At 44.7% G+C, this 17,896-nt stretch overlaps 1 protein-coding gene across 3 annotated transcripts in view; it reads right to left on the bottom strand.

The window, feature by feature from the left end:
- OSMR (oncostatin M receptor) overlaps window positions 1-17,896 on the bottom strand; it is a 108,143-nt gene that overhangs the window by 5,038 nt on the left and 85,209 nt on the right. For 2 of the 3 annotated variants that reach the window (XM_088455244.1, XM_088455245.1), the window contains exons 12-17: window positions 17,030-17,212; window positions 5,867-5,968; window positions 5,243-5,422; window positions 4,247-4,408; window positions 2,469-2,562; window positions 1,029-1,101 (exon numbers count right to left, since the gene is read on the bottom strand). In XM_088455244.1, the coding sequence (XP_088311370.1) occupies window positions 1,029-1,101; window positions 2,469-2,562; window positions 4,247-4,408; window positions 5,243-5,422; window positions 5,867-5,968; window positions 17,030-17,212 (794 nt within the window). The remainder of the gene's footprint in view (window positions 1-1,028; window positions 1,102-2,468; window positions 2,563-4,246; window positions 4,409-5,242; window positions 5,423-5,866; window positions 5,969-17,029; window positions 17,213-17,896) is intronic. The other variant, XM_088455246.1, reaches the window with a different exon arrangement.

The following is a 17,896-nucleotide window of genomic DNA, read 5'->3' as shown; positions in this document are numbered from 1 at the left end:
ACGATATCTGACATCTGATGTGTTTGCAGTCAGACTTGGACGATTCCATTCATTTTAATGCAGTCAAAAATCGTTCATAGTTCAAATTGTTGGTCAAATCGTTCAATCGTTCATATCTGAAGGATAATCTGACATGTCTGAACGATTGAACGATTTTTTAAATCGTTATCGTTCAGATCTGAAGAGAAATCTGACCGTGTGTATGCACCATAAGCCTTAAATCATTTTGCCACGTGGCCCTTAATACGGCGCTGATATACACACCCTAAAGCTGGTATAACATTTCTAGCAGCTTCAGACGCTTATATTACTTTTTGAAATGGTTTCACCAATTTCTTTCTGTTTCCAGACCTAGTTCTAAGTATGAAAAATGATTGGGAAACAAAAAAAAGAAGTGACAATAAATGCTATGCACTGCTGATAAGGATCAGAAAAAAGGCGCTGATTTACTGACGCTAAGTGGAGTCCCCACAGGGTGGCAAAGAAAATCCCGTCCTATCACAGACATTAAAATGCATTTTTACCATATTTCCCAACCATCCTGATATCGGAGGCATAGTCCCTCTTTTCGGCGGGAGGTTGGGGGAGCAACCAATTATCGCTACTCTGCAGCGGGCAAATACTGAATAGAAGCTGTGCGCATATGAAAGGCATCTAAACAGTGCAGGGGAGGGGTGAACCTGCGCGCAGGTCATGACCCCAAGACTAACGGAAACAGGGTTTGCCACCAGGCCACGCCCTTTCCCCAGTATACCACCCCCACTTTTAAGAGGGGCAGGGTCCCAATTCAGAATTCATAGGGGTATAATTTACTAAAATGAGAGTTTTTGCTTTGGAAATGGAGTTGTTGTTGCCCATAGCAGCCAATCAGATCCTACTTAACATTTATCTAGCAACTTCTAGAAGATAATAGCTAGAATCTGATTGGTTGCTATGGGCAACATCTCCACTTCTAAAAACTCTCACTTTCGTAAATATACCCCATAGAATGTCGAGAGGAACGTTCTTACTAAGATTTCATTCTTTACCTTCAGTGCAGTGAAGGAGAGGATTTTGCTCTTATTTGGGTCCGGAATATCAGGATAGCATATTTCTTTAAGCCTAGAAAAAACAGAAATATACTTTAAAAATATATTACAGTTACACAAATCTAGATATCATTTCTGCATTTGTTTTTTTTGTTTTTTTAGAATGTTTTCCTATGTTATAAATTGTAATTATATGTTTCATATGTTAGAAACCTATATACTGCAGCCATACAGATATACTGAATCGCTCTTGTTGGATGATCTGTACACCATGGCCCCTTGTAGTATGTGCTAGACATGTTCCTGGATGTCAGACAGAAATGCACCCTTACACACGTGTACCACACACATCACATAGCAGACGTCTGTGCACAAATTATCCAAGAGGTCATCTACAAAACAATTGGCTGCTTTATTGCTCATGTAGCTATAGGCATGAGTTCCGGGCCCTGGCACTTTAGCTATGCCTATCATGTGTATCGGTTGCCATGGACATGAAGCTGGAGAGGACATGACCACTCAATATTGGGGACATGACTTCAAGTCTGGCCTAAAAACATAACTTGTCATTATACATAAAATCCAAACAATACATAGGTTGTATAACCAAGGAAAGTATTGCCCAAAATTTATAGAGCAAATTCTCCTATTTTCTGGGGTGCGTGTGAGGTAAGTTATATACCAAACCTAAACTTTATGCTGAATCCATAGACAGCATAAAAAATGTGAGAGGTAAAGTAATTGCTTAAAGAAGACTTCACACAGGACTTTTGGGAGGAGTTCTCAAATATAAGATTACACAGGTATTATCAGCAGCGGTGCAAGTACTGTGCATAACTTCTTTTACAGGCACTCCCTGCACGCTAAAATGGGTGTGGCCACATGTCACGACGGCTGTGGCCACACGTTATAGAGGGCATGTCTGCTTGACACGCCCTCATGTCTCTTCACTCTGGGGGCAAGACCATAGCTCTGGGAACTGCTGGGCTCCCCCTGGTTACTCACGAGCACTACCTTGCGCCAAGGCCAGTCTTGCCACCAAGCGCTGTGGCGAGTGCAGTTAATGGCGGCGATAAGATGGTAAGGGCAGGTACAGCGAACCGGCTACCAATTTCTTAATGGTACACCGTACCTCCCCATTTTCACTTCTGATTATCATTGCTTCACTTCAGTGCATTTCCTGGTCATAAGAATAGGAAACTCATGGGGGAGGAGCATCGACAACCCCATTGTGTGTCTGACACAGGTCCACCTATGAGGGAGCTGTGGAGGGCTTGGCCTTTGGAGATTTCCAAATTGTATGTAGGTATGTGTAAAACGCATTGCCTCAGTCTGTCCCATTAAAAGCCCCCCCCCTCCCAATTGGCAACAACTTGGATCATGGGTAATGGTTTCTTCTATTATATCTCTAGTATAAATTGTGTGCTTACAAACACTCACCAGGCCCTTTTCCAGCATCCTATGGAGAGTAACACTAGTGCCAACAGTGAAACTATAATAACTGGCAGTAGGATTGGAAGGATCACCGCCCCTGCTAAAAAGAGAGACAAAGGTTACTAAACACTGAAAATGAGGGACCTGTACGGTGACCAGGGAAATATCTGCAGCTGATGGTTCCCAGCAGTGTAAATGAATACACACTAATACAGTTACTGCCTTTCTCACCCCCTCATCTGCTGTTACCTCTGGGATAACAAAATGCAGCAAATAAAGAAATCTAACAAAAAGTAACAGTAAATAAAACCTATGTATGATCATTTCTTTGCTGCCCCAGGGCGGCAATGTTGTCTCCTAAAGGGTAGATACGGCTCTGATGGGAACTGACTTGTATATAACTTGGGAATACCCCAATGGTACTCACAACGGGATGTAGTTGACATCTCCACTGTCAGAATGCCGGTGCTGGAATCCCAACACCGGTGAGAATCCCCGCACCAGCAGCAGGCACTAGGGGGAGAGTTAGGGTTAAGCTGCCGGGGTGGGGGTGGGGGGTTAGGTTTAGGCTGTAGGGAGGGAGAGTTATGAATACTTACCTGTAGGTGTCGGTATCCTAACCCTACAGGGATGCCGGAGTCTGACCGCTGGCATACTGAGAGCCGGCATCCCATACCCAAACCTTCACAACTATGGGAAAGTATTCTTGTTATTCTCATGACTGTAAAAAAGGATATTTGTTGTGGGCTCAACTGGGGGTCCACCCCCAGGACTCATAATGGAGCGTGGATATGGGATGAGGGGCAGAGTGGAACCAAATTGTGCTAAATTACATGGCCTAGGCCCTGCCCCATAAGGGATAGGCTCTCACAACAGAAGTACAATGGGGATTTCTCCAATACCTCTATAGGTCAGTGGTATCATGCTCTATATTATAGTACGAATATCAAGTACCACAGTAGACTTATAGGGGGCTTCAATACAATGGCATTGGAGTGCCACAGGAACAGAGGCCCTGATTCAGAGCCGGACGCTCTGACAGAGCGCTCGCTCTGAATCAGGGCTGTCCCTCCTACTTTTTGGAGTGGCCTCCTGGCCGCTCGCATAGCTGTGGGTGACCACCCACAGCTATAGCGAGCGGTCAAAATGATGGTCGCGATGGTCAAGGCGTTATCAGAGCCAAAAGCACTCCCACTGACATCACTAGTGATGTCAGTGGGGCCGGCCCCAGACGGTAGGCGTTCCCATGGGAACGCCTCCGTCTGGGCAGCCACGCCCCGGCACGCCCACCAAAGGGGGCGTGCTGTCAATCACCATCGACAGCACGCCCCCTTTGGTGCGAGACACAACGACGGCTTGGCCGTCGTTATTCGGGTCACGCGCATGCGCACGACGGAGCCGCCTCCGTCGTGCGCATGCACACTTGGGCAACATCGACCCGCTTGCGAGTGCTCAGCGCTCGCGAGCGGGTCTGAATCAGGCCCAGAGACCAGTAACTTTGCTAAACTTCATGAATATATTCTAAAGATTATTTTTATTGTATATATTTTGTACTTTGCAAAATCAAATGAGTTTGGGTAATATGTAGGTATTTTTAGAGGAAGACATGCCAAACTATACTCTACAATCTACTCATGCAGGCTCCGGCATTTACTAATTATTTACACTGCTTCCAAATAGTTCGTCCTGTCATGGTGGCATGCCATTGCTTTATTGTTATTAAATAAATCATTAACTTACATCGCTGAATAATATGCTGCAACTGCTATATAAGTGGCACTTACAGCCCGCTGGCGTATGGGTCTTAGTAAATTCAGCAGCCGTTTCCCCTCCGCCTGTGACGGCTGTTACTGCTACTTCATATGCCGTATCTGATTGGAGTCCATTTATCGTGATCTGCATATCGTTTGGATCTTCATTGTAAAATCGGCACACATGTGCGCCATCTAACAATAAATCAGGTACATTTTTATTGTCAATTTAGATTTCTATTATCCATTAGATTTTTCATACAGTCATATAAATGTTTACAACATTTATACTATTTATTATTATTTTTATTTATTAACATTTATATAGTGCGCACATATTCCACAGCGCTTTACAGAGAATATTTAGTCATATGTATATATATATATATATATATATATATATACATATACTGTATATAATATGTGTGGGTTTTTGAAGTGGAGATGTTGCCCATAGCAACCAATCAGATTCTACTTAACATTTAACTAGCATCTTATAGAAGATAATAGCTAGAATCTGATTGGTTGCTATGGGCAACATCTCAACTTCTAAAAGCCCACACATTAGTAAATATACCCCCTTAATACTATAGCAACACATTTGATTTCAGCAAGACTGTATCAAATGTGTGTGAAAAGACAGCGTAATGTACTATGATATCTCTCTCATCACCTACAATACAGCATGAAATATGAAAAATGTAGCCTAATGATTGAGTGCTTTTCTTTTTCCAAACGCCACTCAACTACATGATTTCCGACAATCCTATATGTATAGAAAGTAGACATGTGCTTGGACTTCCGTGTTTTGATTTTGGCAAAACCACCCTCAAATGTTTTGTTTCGGTTTTGCTTTGAATTTCTTTAAAATTGATAAAAACAGCTAAAATCATGTCATTTTGATTGCGGTCACCTGTGTTGAACTAGTTAGTTGATAAGAAGGTGTGTGTTTCTTTAACACAGGTGGCTGGAATCATAGCTTAAGAGGAAGCTCCAGGAGCTAAAACAAAAGTGTTATGAGTGAATTACCCAAATGTATGAGGTCATCGGAAGTCCCCGTCGTGCAGTCTCCACCGGAGTTCTTCAAGTAAATGTTGTATCTAGCAACAAACCCTTCCTGAGACTCGTCTACTGGATAAGGGCTCCAGTCCAACGACAAGGAGTTGGCCTCAATCTTGCTGAATTTCACTTTTGGCTTCACGGAAGAAACTAGAAAAAGAAGCAGGTCTATGACATATCTAGGACGGGATGCATGACGCATCGCACTCATGATGCGATGGATTCCGCCAGGTCATCACATGCATGCCGGCTTTGGTAACAACGGTATGCATGACGATCCCTGCAAAGGACCGCTCTGTCGGTAAGAGCGGCTCTTTGCGGTGGAGGGGCTTCCGGCTCTATGACTCACAAGACCCTCCGGCGTCATTCTGCGTATGCATAGAATGACACACGCACAGTGGGGGTGCTGGGAGGGACCCGATTGGATCCCTCTCACATCACTCTGCAAAGAGAAGCCCGTAGGCTGCTATAGGGTAACCCCATCAGAAGATGGCGTTGCCCACCGAATCCAAGGCTTGGTGTATATTAGAAGTTCTCAGCATTCTGAACATTTCTCACATTGCTGCATCCCGCCCAATATGGGTTTGTGCTTACCCAATTCTTCTGTATACCCCGTGCGCTTCCCCAGCAGGTGCTCTCCGTCTTCTTTGGATCCATAAATATAGAAATCATATCTCACGCCTGGTCTAAAAACACCTATAATATAGAAGAGAGAACTGTTTACATACCTTTAACAGAACTCCTAATGGTCCCAATCTTAAGACTACCCCTATTCCTGGACCCTAATAAGGGTGTGATCTTTCAAACATTGCCATGACCTCCCCTGAATGTGGGTGTGGTTAAGCAGATTGGGGGTGGTCCTTGCAAATATATATATATATTTTTTTTAAATCTTTGTTTTTGTTGGGGAATATCAGAGATTGGTATCCTTTTGCACAATATAAGCAATCATCTTTTATATAACCAGTAAAACAAAACTCTAAGTTAGCTTATATAAAAGTGTTACTAATACCATTCACAAAAATATATAGATAACTAACAATTCAGTGGTTAAGGCTGCTCATTCCATAAAAATAACACTAATTTGTCTGAACCACTTTCGTGGTCCATGTTCCATAGTTTGGGAGTAAATGGTCGATTGTCACATTTGGTTGGAAGAGATAATCTTTAGGCGTATGGTGGTCAGCTTGAGAAGTACTCATTTTCAAATGGGTGGTTTGAACAAGCTGATTATATTGTAATTTTTTTATAATTTTTAGATATATCAAAAAGGCCAATACCATAAATTCATTTGTATCCAGAATATGAATAAATAAAATCTCTTAATTTTGTTGTCGCCTCACCCAGAAAACTTGCCGCATCACTGAGACCTGCTCAATCTCTGAATAATGGGGGTCATTCAGACCCACTCGCGAGCGGCAGTACGCTCGCAAGTGGGTCGATGTTCCCCACTGTGCATGCGCACGACGGAGGGAGATCCGTTGTGCGCATGCGTGAGACCCGGCGAGCGACGGTCTTCCCATTGCTCCGGGTCTCGCACCAAAGGGGGCGTGCTGTCGATGTTGATTGACAGCACGCCCCCTTTGGCGGCGTGCTGGGGGCGTGCCTGCCAGACGGAGGTGTTCCCATGGGAACGCCTACCGTCAGAAGCCGGCCCCACTGACATCACTAGTGATGTCAGTGGGAGTGATTTTGGCTCTGATAGAGCCAAAATCACTCCTGGCCTTGCGGCTGGGAAACCCGACCGCAGGGTTTCCCTCGCAAGTCCGATGGTCGCGATGGTCAAGACCATCGCGACCATCTTTTTGGACGCTCGTATATGCTGTGGGTGGTGACCCACAGCTATACGAGCGTCCAGGAGGACGCTCCATTTTAATGGAGGAGGGCCCTGATTCAGAGCGAGCGCTCTGGTCAGAGCGTCCGGCTCTGAATCAGGCCCAATAACCCCAGCACTACAGAAAACTATACTACTTGCTTTAATAGCATTCTGGGACAGGCGCCTGAACTGTAATCACATTCCTATATCGTCATTCTTTGTCCTGTAATGTTGCTGCCTCACAACACTATGAAGCCGACTCAGGGCTATATTATTATTATTATTATTATTATTGTTGTTCATTTATAATCACCAGATAACTCCCCAGCTCGCTCTGCAGTGGATCATTATAGTATATTATACATACAATGTGCAGGTATGACAAGTAAAATACAGACGGAAACATAGGCCAAATGCAATTATATTATACATACCCAATGGATTTCATATATGTAAATAAATATATTTAGTCACCCACAACAAAATAAAAATAAAACAACATGATCAGTTACTATAGATGTGTCCTCGATCATCTTTGCCGCCATAGCGGCAAACAGGCACACGCATTGCGGCATGCGATTTGCTGCCTATGCCACAGTGCACCAGGCCTCGGCAGCATTCGCACCATGCAATGCTATGGATCGCGGCAGCAAACAAGACGCGGACGCGCGACTCGGCATATGTGGCAAAGATGAGCGAGGACACATCTGTAACTGCCCTTTCTCAACTAGAAGAGTCACGTAACCTCGCAGTACAGGAGTCCAGGGTCAGACTGGCCCACAGGGGGCACAGGGCAAATCCACGCTGAGCTTCAGCATAATGGAGAAAGTTCCTGCCAGTGACTGGGATGGCATTGTAGCTCTGAATTCATTCACTAACCTACAATTACGTCATCTCAGTGATAGGAGCTTAGATAGTTGAATTTTGTTTTTACAATGGCATTAACAGTATTTCTACTTTACTAGACCTAATGCAGTTCTCATTTAGACACTGGTCAGTCAGTACCGGGGTCCTCTAACACATGTACAGTGCATTTATGTGGTATTTAAAACAGGATCACAATGATGTGCTTAATTATACATTATACTGCATTCCCAGGATTATGATGTATTCACTACAGTGCATCATGCACAGTGGCGTAACTAGGGTATTTGGAGCCCAGGGCAAATTTGAAAAGGGAGGGGCCCCCCCCCCCATGTGCGCGCGGCAAAAAATGGGCGTGGTCACTTGAAAATGGGGCGTGTCAACATGACACAACCCTTTATTTTCAAACTGAACATTCCTATCCATATGCACCTTAACCCCAGTAGTACCCCTTTTTTATTTTTTTAAACAATTTCTTTTATTGAGACACTGCACATAAGCACAATCAGATACATCAAAATAACAATCACGCAAAGTATAAACGTCCCATTAAAAAACTTCTATGCGGAGACAAATATGCTCTGTGAAAAATGTTTAGAAACATCTCCACATATATTGTTGATGTTAAAGTTTTACAGGAATAATTAAGGGCAGTCAATAACTCTTCCGGTGTATACAGAGGAAATTTTTGAACCCACTGCGAAAGTCCCCTAGCATTGGACGCGTGATCCAAAGATATTTTAAAATACTGATAATAATTAGAAATAGCTTTCTTGAGTATTGGAGGCCTGGAAAGAAGGTCATCTACTGGATTATTCCAATCTTCCGCCACAAACACCTGGATTACTGAGTTGATATAATGCTGTGCCTGCAGGAAGGCCATGGGGAACCCCAACAAAGCATTATACTGTTCTGCAGCTTCGCTAAAAGATAAAACCCGACATGCTTCTTTATCTACCAAACAGCCTATTCTCTGAATGCCACCCACACGCCATATTGTGAATGGATATGTCGCCTGCCCCGACTGAAAATGTGGATTTCTCACTAGAGGAAGAAATAATGATTTGTGTGAGTTAAGGCCCGCCTCTTGTCTTATCAAGTGCCATACTCGTTTTGTATTCCACAATAAAGGATTATTTTTAATTGCGATTGGTAACTCCTGGTCACGGGAGTGAAGAAACGTAATCAAATCGCCCTGGTCTAAAAATTCTCGCTCAAGTGAGGTATTGGCATAATTCTCTGATCCATTTATCCAATCTGACAAATAACGGATCATAGCTGCTTTATTATATAATCTGATATCTGGAAAGCTTATTCCACCATTCAATTTGGTTTGTTGCAGTTTTAACAAACTAATCTTAGACCGCTTACCATTCCATATAAAGGACCTAAATATTTTATTTAAAAGACTCAGGCCCTCATTCAGAGCCGTTCGCTATTTGCGGTCGTTCGTTCAAAAACAAGGGGTGGCTATTCAAATGATCCGTTCGCAAATTACAGTCTGTTCACACCTCTAAGTCTGAACGAGCGAGCAAAACATACGCTCGTTTATTTGATAAAAACGCCCCCTGGCCGCTCGCACCATACGTCATGTCCGCTATTTATTTGATTAATCGAGTACATCGTACAGCGTATGAACTGCTCGCTATTCTTGTGGTTGGTTTTTTCAACCGCTATTTTGCGAGCAGTTCTGAGTTTAAAAAAACCAAGTGACGTGGTCAATGACGCTGCTGGATTAATTATGCACACCCTTAAAACGCCCGTTTTGACCTTTAAGCACGCCTGCGTTCGAATTCCACTCCCCCGTTTTCAAGCACCTTCCCCTGTTACCACCCACATACGCCTCATTCTGTCACTCAAAATAGCAGGCACTCGCTATATATATCGTACAAACGATTTTCGGCCGCACTGACTGGTTCGCGCATGCGTACTAAAAACCGTACGCATGCGCAGATGTGCGAACATCGCTCGGAACGAGCGGCTCTGAATGAGGGCCTCAGATCCTTAACTGTAATGAGCAAAGGTAGGATTACCTTACATTAACCTTGGAAATGAAATCATTTTGATTAAGCTCGCGCGACCCATATATGACAGAGTGATATTCCTCCAGCCATCCAATTCGCCCGAAATTTTTTTTATAATGGGTTTATAATTAGAAGGATATAAATTTGCCAAATTGCTAGGAAGCACAATACCTAAGTATGTAATCCTGTCTTTGGCCCATTTAAGTGGAACATCACTAGGCAGACGTGGCAATGAATTGCGCGAACCCAAATAAAGTGCCTCTGATTTACCTATGTTCACTGCGAACCCTGATATTTCTTCAAAACTTTTCAAAAGCCCCAGTATATGTGTTAGGCAGTCATGAGGAGTTGCAATGTAAAGCATTATATCATCTGCAAATGCTGTTAATTTTATTGTTTTAGAACCAATCTTTATTCCCTTAAAATGATCGTCCTTCTCCAGTATTCTAATCAGCGGATCTATAACTAGATCAAATAAGAGGGGTGAAAGAGGACACCCTTGTCTAGTACCTCTGAACATCTCTATAGGTGCACTAGTACAACCATTTATCATTAGGGCGTCATTGGGGATAAATAAAGATATTTGATCAATCCGATAAATGAAGAGTTGAACCCACGCATTTGTAATACATTAAATAGGTGGGGCCATAACACTGTGTCAAATGCCTTTGTCGTATCTAAACTTAATAGAGTGTTAGTAGAAACTGAAGATGTCCCAGCTGACACTGCCACTGCAGCAATAGCCGCTCTAACTCCTCGAACTGAGTGACGCCCTTTTACAAAACCCAATTGATGAGGAGTTAGTAATTCTGGCAAAATAGTTTGTAAGCGACTTGCCATAATTTTAGCTAATAACTTCGCGTCTGTATTTAACAAACTGATAGGTCGGTACGATTCTAATTTTTGTACATCCTTTTGAGGTTTAGGGATCAATATTGTAGTTGTATTTGTAAAATATGGGAATGGAGAATTGTTGTCTATCATGTCATTAAACAAATCCACTAAAATCGGGGCCACCTGGTGCCGCAATAATTTATAATATTCGTTTGAATAACCATCTGGGCCCGGTGATTTCCCGAGTTGTAACTGTGAAATAGCCGACAGCACTTCATCTAGTGTTATTTTCCCAGAGAGTGCCTCCTGTTGTTCTATAGTTAATAAAGGCAACAAGTCATCAGGGATCAAAGCTTCATACCGAGACTGATCAAAAGGAAGATCTCTATACAAGTCCTTATAGTACTCTTCAAACTTATTTATAATTTCATTATTCGTTGTGAGTAAAGCATTGGTATGCGGATCTTTAATGGCTGTGATATACGTTCTTCTACGCCAGGGCTTAGACATGTTAGCAAGCAACTTTCCAGCTTTGTTCCCCCACCTGTAAAATTTATGCTTAGTAAACAATACATCCTTTTTAGCTTGGGATAATAGGTGCGATTCTAAGAGTTGTTTCGCCTGAACATACGTTTCCAGAGAAACATCAGTAGGGTCTGCTATATAATTTTGTAACGCTAAAGTTAGGGCCTCTGACATTGATTTATACACAGCAGCCTCTGTCTTTCGCTGGGAAGAGACAAAAGCTATGATCTGTCCCCGCATTACAGCCTTCGATGCACCCCCAAAAATTGCTGGTGTATCCCATGCCTCTATATTATCGTCTTGATAATTCATCCACTGTGTTAGTAGGTGATCTTTAAATTTAGTGGACTTGTACAAATAAGACGGAAACCTCCAATGTTTCAAGCTCCTCGGAGACTGCGTTAAACTCAACGAAATTGTAATGGGCGCGTGGTCAGATATTAGAATTGAATGCAATCTGGAATCCTGTATTCTAGATACCAGGCTATCTGAGACCAGAAACAAGTCGATTCTCGACCAAGATTTCTGGACAGCAGAGTAAAAGGTGTATGATTTATCTGTAGGGTTCAATAGCCTCCAAACATCTGTAAGTTGATGATTTGCTTTAAAAGATTGGAATTGTCTGCATATTGTCATATTAGAGGATTGGGGAGTCGGTTGTCTGTCTAATGAGGGATTCTCTACTGAATTGAAATCTCCCGCCACTATCAATGCATAGTTAGTACGTTGTGCCAAGATGTCCATCACACTTCCCATAAATTCTTGAGGTGAAACATTTGGTGCATACAAGTTTACCAGAGTATAACAGGTACCCTGAATCTCTACATCAATAATCAAAAATCTTCCATTAGGATCAGCTATGGTATTTATAATAGAATATTGCAGATTCCTTTGAAATATTGTGGCCACCCCCCTGATCTTTCTACCGCAGCTAGCCTTAATACATTCCCCTCAGCTTGGGAGGATATAGTAAAGCAAATCTAATGTTGCGCTCATACAATAATTTGCACACATCTGAAAACTCCCGTCTTTTCTGTGTTACCGTTGCTGAAAAATCCTGGAATATGAGCACCTTAAAACCATCTATCATTAGTGTGGGTGTCTTCCTATATTCAGCAAGTATCCTTTCTTTCATTCGATAGTCTAGATACTTTGCAATCACCGGTCTAGATCGTGAATTAGGCGCTGGTCTTTCCGGACCTATTCTATGGACCCTCTCTACGTGGGGCAAGATGGAATTCTCCAACAAATTTAGGGCTGCAGGAATTTTGTGGGCTACCAGTTGAACCAGAGCCTGGCCAGTTATTTGCTCAGGTACCCCAATAAACCTCAAATTACTTCTTCGAAGTCGATTTTCCATATCATCAATTTTGACTAAAAGCGATTGTACGCTATTTGATTGCGTATCTATAGTGTGCTGCATATCATGTGAGCTATCCTCCACATCACTAACTCGCTGCTCTAAGGCAGCGAGTCTGGAGGTATTTGAATCTATTTTAGCAAGTGCAGCGTCAAAAGATGACTGGAGGGAATCCAGTTTTTTATCTATTAGAGGCATTAGTATTTTAGAAATTTCCTGAGCCGTTTCAGCAACTGACGAGGGACCCTGAGAATGATGACTGAAATTTGTAGCTTCCTCAGGTTCCATATCAGCAGTGTCACTACGTGATGGAGAAGGAGGAATAACTTTAGCTGGAGTCTTAGACACTTTGCCCATTTTACTTGTCGACCCTTGTGAAGCGGGAGTAGATTTACGGACGTATCTGTCCATAACCTAGCGAGAGATCCCTTGAAAATTCTACTCAAAGTAGATCCTTAGCAGTTAATAAGGTCAGAAAAATTCCAAATTCCTCAGTAGGACACTAGATTAGCAAGAGATATAGCAAGGTACAGGAGTATATGTGCACGAACCACCCCTAAATTGTAGACATGTTATGAAGATTCAAAAATATACATCACTCTGTTGAATACCCATGTCTTATAATCTGAACAAGAATAATTGAACTACCTTCCTCTATATGATGAAGCCCTAATAAGGTTCCATGATACACCGTGTACCTATAAAATGAAACTAACAAAATTTGCTTCCGTTACTGCTAGTATGTGGCAACAATAATATATAGATAATTTATGAAATGTCTATCAGCATAGAGGCTAGAATTAGATACTGTTGTTTGTCACTTTGACCAGTAGATGGCAGCGATGTTCTAATGTTAGATCAGATATAATACATATGATAGACAAAGTTATATCTTCACTGTTCAACGTACAATATACTAAAAGCTCACAAAAAGAAAAACAACAAGTATAAATATTTAGCTATGTTACTTATCAGACTTTCAGCATGGCACAACAAAGTCCAGGATCAGCCGGAGTATTAGCCAAGTGCAGCAAGTTGAGCACCCCGGCTTCCACCCTCTCCCAGAACAGCAAAAATAGAAAGTCCGGACAACAGCAGCCCAGGGTCCGAATCAGCGAAGCCTCCTCAGCACTCAGAGACCGCGGTATGGGGATAAGATTGACATCCAGGCAGGTAATCGGCGTTGGGGGAGAAGCAGAGGGGGTCGAATAGTTATTAAGATTAGTCTTCAGCCAGAAAGACAATGGATTGTTGGCAGGTACCGGAAATCAGACTTCTGTGTAGAGGTTAGGGTCCCCTGAGAGTCCAGATCAAAAAAAAGGTAAAAGTCCCAGACAGTACCACAAAGGTTAATGGACCAGTCCCAAGTACCTTCGCAAAGGAGGTATTTTATTCTTCTCTTCTTTACAGCAGTATGCTATTTGGCCGTCAGCGGTGGGGATAGAGAGAAAAAAGAAGACCAAGGGGAGAGCAGAAAGGGAGATAGTGGGACAAAGAGCGGGGTGAGGGGAGAAACACCAGGAATATAAAAAAAAAAAAAGGGGGGGGGTAAAAAAACAAAAATGACAAACCGGGGGGGGGGGGGAGATAAGCAACAGCTTCCAAGTAGGTATCCTCCGACTATCACATCAGGGTATAAGGCACTTAAGATCAGATCGTCTCCTTCGAATGCAGCAAAAGGGGGCCCAGGATCTATGACAGGTCCGTCGATGTCCGTGCAATCTCAAGGGCATCAAACAGGTCTCCAGGCGTGCAGCGGTCTTCAGCAAAAAGCTGCCAACATCCAGCAAAGGATCGGAGCCAGATAGATCCCCAGCTATATTGACAGTCACATTCGGGGAGACACCGTCTCAGGAACAGCAGTGGAGGGGGTATCAGGCCGCGCAGCTTGCGGCAGAGGTGCCCGGAAGGACGGTCCCGTCAGCGGCTGAGTATGCAGTGGGATCTAGGAAATACACCGAACAGGCGCACCCCTATCACCCGGACATCGCCCCCCGGAACTTCAGCCCGCGTCCGGCAGGTAAGCTCCGCTGAGTATAACAATCGCGCGGCCACTAGAATATCCTCAGGCTATGGTGCAGTATCGGAGGGGATCGATGATCTCCGCTGCCGATGACCAGAGGAGAGGCTCCGGACCCGCAGCGCACGACCTGAACACCCACACCGCCGATCAAAGGGAGCGGTCACAGGTACAGCGTCTCCGTGTGTTAACCACTTCAGGCCAGGACGTCAGCAGCGGGTGAAGCAAATGGTCCGCGAACGCATGCCAGTTTTCTGCTGCCACAGACAATTATCCCATGCGGGTGTAGTCTTCAAGGGGGCTAGCAATCTCTGTGATGTGACTCCGGAGAAGGAGGAAATGGCCGTTATAGCAGGAGAAGGAGAGTCTTCTCTCAGGCTTTTCGTGCCCAAGATGGCGGGGGGCGGTCATAAACGCCTGAACTTTTCAGGCTGGAATCCCGGTGGATAGATTCTGGCTCCAGACCCAATAACTGAAACAAGCCACTCTGTAGTACAGTGGCATTGCAGTAGGCAGCTTTTGGGTGATTAATTCGGGTGAAGAAGCCCAAGCCTGGGTCATTTATAGCATATAAGGCTGGAGCCCAAGTAAAATGCGGCCACTCTGGGTGCCCCGCCCACCGGAAGTCAGTAGTACCCCTTATACAGTATCCCCCGTATGCAGTTGTGGTCCCTCTCATGCATGCCCATAGTAGTGCCCCTTATACAGTATCCCCAGTAGTGGTTCCTCTTATACAGCCCCCAATTAGTTCCCCTTACTCAGTACCCCCAGTAGTGGCCCCCCCAAATGCAGTGCCCCACGTAGTGTTCCCCCTTATGCAGTGCCCCCAGTAGCAGTCCCCACAATGCAGTGCGCCCAGTAGCGGTATCCCCTTATACAGTGCCCTTTTATATAGTGCCCCCAGCAGTAGTCCCCCCCATGCAGTTTTCCCAGTAGTGGTCCCCTTATGCAGGCACCCTGTAGTGATCCCCCCTATCTAGTGCCCCCTGTAGTGGTCCCCGCAGTGCCCCTAGCAGTAAGCCCCTTATATAGTGCCCCCAGCAGTAGTGTCCCCCCCTCCCATGCAGTGCCCCCAGTAGTGGTCCCCCTGATGCAGGCTCCCAGTAGTGATCCCCCCCATCCAGTGGTCCCTGTAGTGGCCCCTCCTATTATTGCCCCCAGTAGTGGTCCCCCGAGTGCAGTGCCTCTAGTAATACTAGGCCCCTTTTAGAATGCCCCCAGTGGTAGTCCCCCCCCCAAGTAGTAGTTCCCAGTAGAGTAGCCCCCCCCCAAAAGAGGTCCTCCCAATGGCACCCCCAGTAGAGGTCCCCCCCAGTAGTAGCCAACCCCTCCCCCGTTGTGCAGATAGGTTTAAAAATAAATAAATATATATAAAAATATACTTACCTGATTCCACGCTGCTCCTGCTCCTGTCCGCGATGCCGCTCCCGCCCTCCAGTCCGCCCGGGCTGGCGCGCTCAGCATTATGGGACTGACGTCATGACGTCAGTCCCATTACCCACTGCAGGAGCCGGACGGAAGTCCGGCTCTTGCAGTGGGTGCTGCAGCAGTCAATGAGAGTCTATCTGACTCTCATTGGCTGCTGTTTAACACACGCATCGCCGCCAGCGCTGGCGGCGATGCGTGTGTTATGCACAGCCTGAGCCCGCCTCCTGGCGCTATTGGGCAAGCGCTCAGGGGGAGGGAACGGACTCAGGCATGCAGCACAGGACCGGAGCTGGAAGCCTAGCGCCGGTCCTGTGCAAATGTGTAGTGCTGACCGCACTCATTGCGGTCGGCGCTACACTGGCTATCTAGGGCGAGCAGGCCGGTACCATGGCCGGCGGCGCGCCGCCGGTCCAACGGCGCCCAGGGCACGAACCCCGCTCGCCCTGCCCTAGTTACGCCACTGATCATGCATGCACTATCGGTATTTACTATATATTCTCCAAAGGTTAGCCAAGCCTCTGTGATAGCTGATCACACCCCCTCTGGTGGCTGACCACACCCCCTCTGGTGGCTGACCACACCCCCTCTGGTGGCTGACCACGCCACTTAAGCTTTGGCCTCTACAACTGCATTTTCCCGGACGGCCCTTCATGCCCCAGTCCGACACTGCAGAAATCCTCACTTTCACCAAAGCTGTACAGGATTCTCACCAGCCAAAACCATTACTGCGCCGAAAATCAATAAGAAAAATGTGCACACAAGGTTATCTAACAAATGTCTTCACACTAGATAAATTTTTTTTTTTTAAATAAGTTTTGCAGAAATTTTTATCTAAATCTAACTTTCTTTCATTTGTTTTTTTTGTATTCATTTGTAATTATCTTACTGGATTTGACAATGTCGCTCTCCACGCTGGAATTGTACTTCTTCCATTGAATATGACAGTGAGGACGTTTGGGTGTATTGCACCATTGCACGACATATCCATGCAGAGTAGGGTTTCCGTCCCACTGTAGGTAAATTCCCCCATCTCTGCCGGAAGTCTTCTGGGCAATCACACGTTCATTGTCTGAAATGACAGCAGAAGAAGCCTCACTGAATGCTCTGTATTGCTGTGTATATAACAGGTTTTAGCAGCTGATAGACAGGTATTAACGTGGCTGGAATGAGCACACAAATAAGGCATGGGGCTAAATTTACTAAGCAGTGGCATTGCAATTTAGTCAGTTTACCGGCAGGATTGCGTCAACGCCAAGTGATGCCGACACAGTTCTGCACAGAATCCAGACTTTAGAATAGAATTATAAATTGAAGCATCATATACGTTTTTTCTCTTTAGAAATATAGAAACCCCAGATTTACCATAAGGCCAGTTTAGAAACCGCTGCATGACTGATGATTTAAATGAGTTGACTGCGACATATTCATTCATTGTTAAGTGGTGTTAAAAATGTTTTTATGACTTGAATGAGATATCGGGGGAAATGCAGGTGTGTATTTATAATGAGTGCACACGGGCCCCTGGCACACCCTGCACCCATATCATACTTAACCTATCCGGAGTCCCAAGTCGGCGCCGGTGTCAGCGCTGTAAAAACGGCAAGAAAATGGCCGCCGTGGCCATTTTCCCGTTGTTTCGCGCATGTGCAATACAGGGAAAATGGCTGCTGCGGCCATTTTCCCGGTGACCTGCTCATGCGCTATAGAGTCAGGGCACACTCTAGTCACAGAGTCTGTAAGTGTGGCGCTGGCC

The sequence above is a fragment of the Taudactylus pleione genome, unplaced genomic scaffold (genome assembly GCF_031769625.1).
Source record: "Taudactylus pleione unplaced genomic scaffold, aTauple2 ptg000647l, whole genome shotgun sequence".
Lineage (NCBI taxonomy): Eukaryota > Metazoa > Chordata > Amphibia > Anura > Myobatrachidae > Taudactylus > Taudactylus pleione.
The sequence above is the reverse complement of the archived record's forward strand: the minus strand, read 5'-3'. Positions and strand labels throughout refer to the sequence as shown.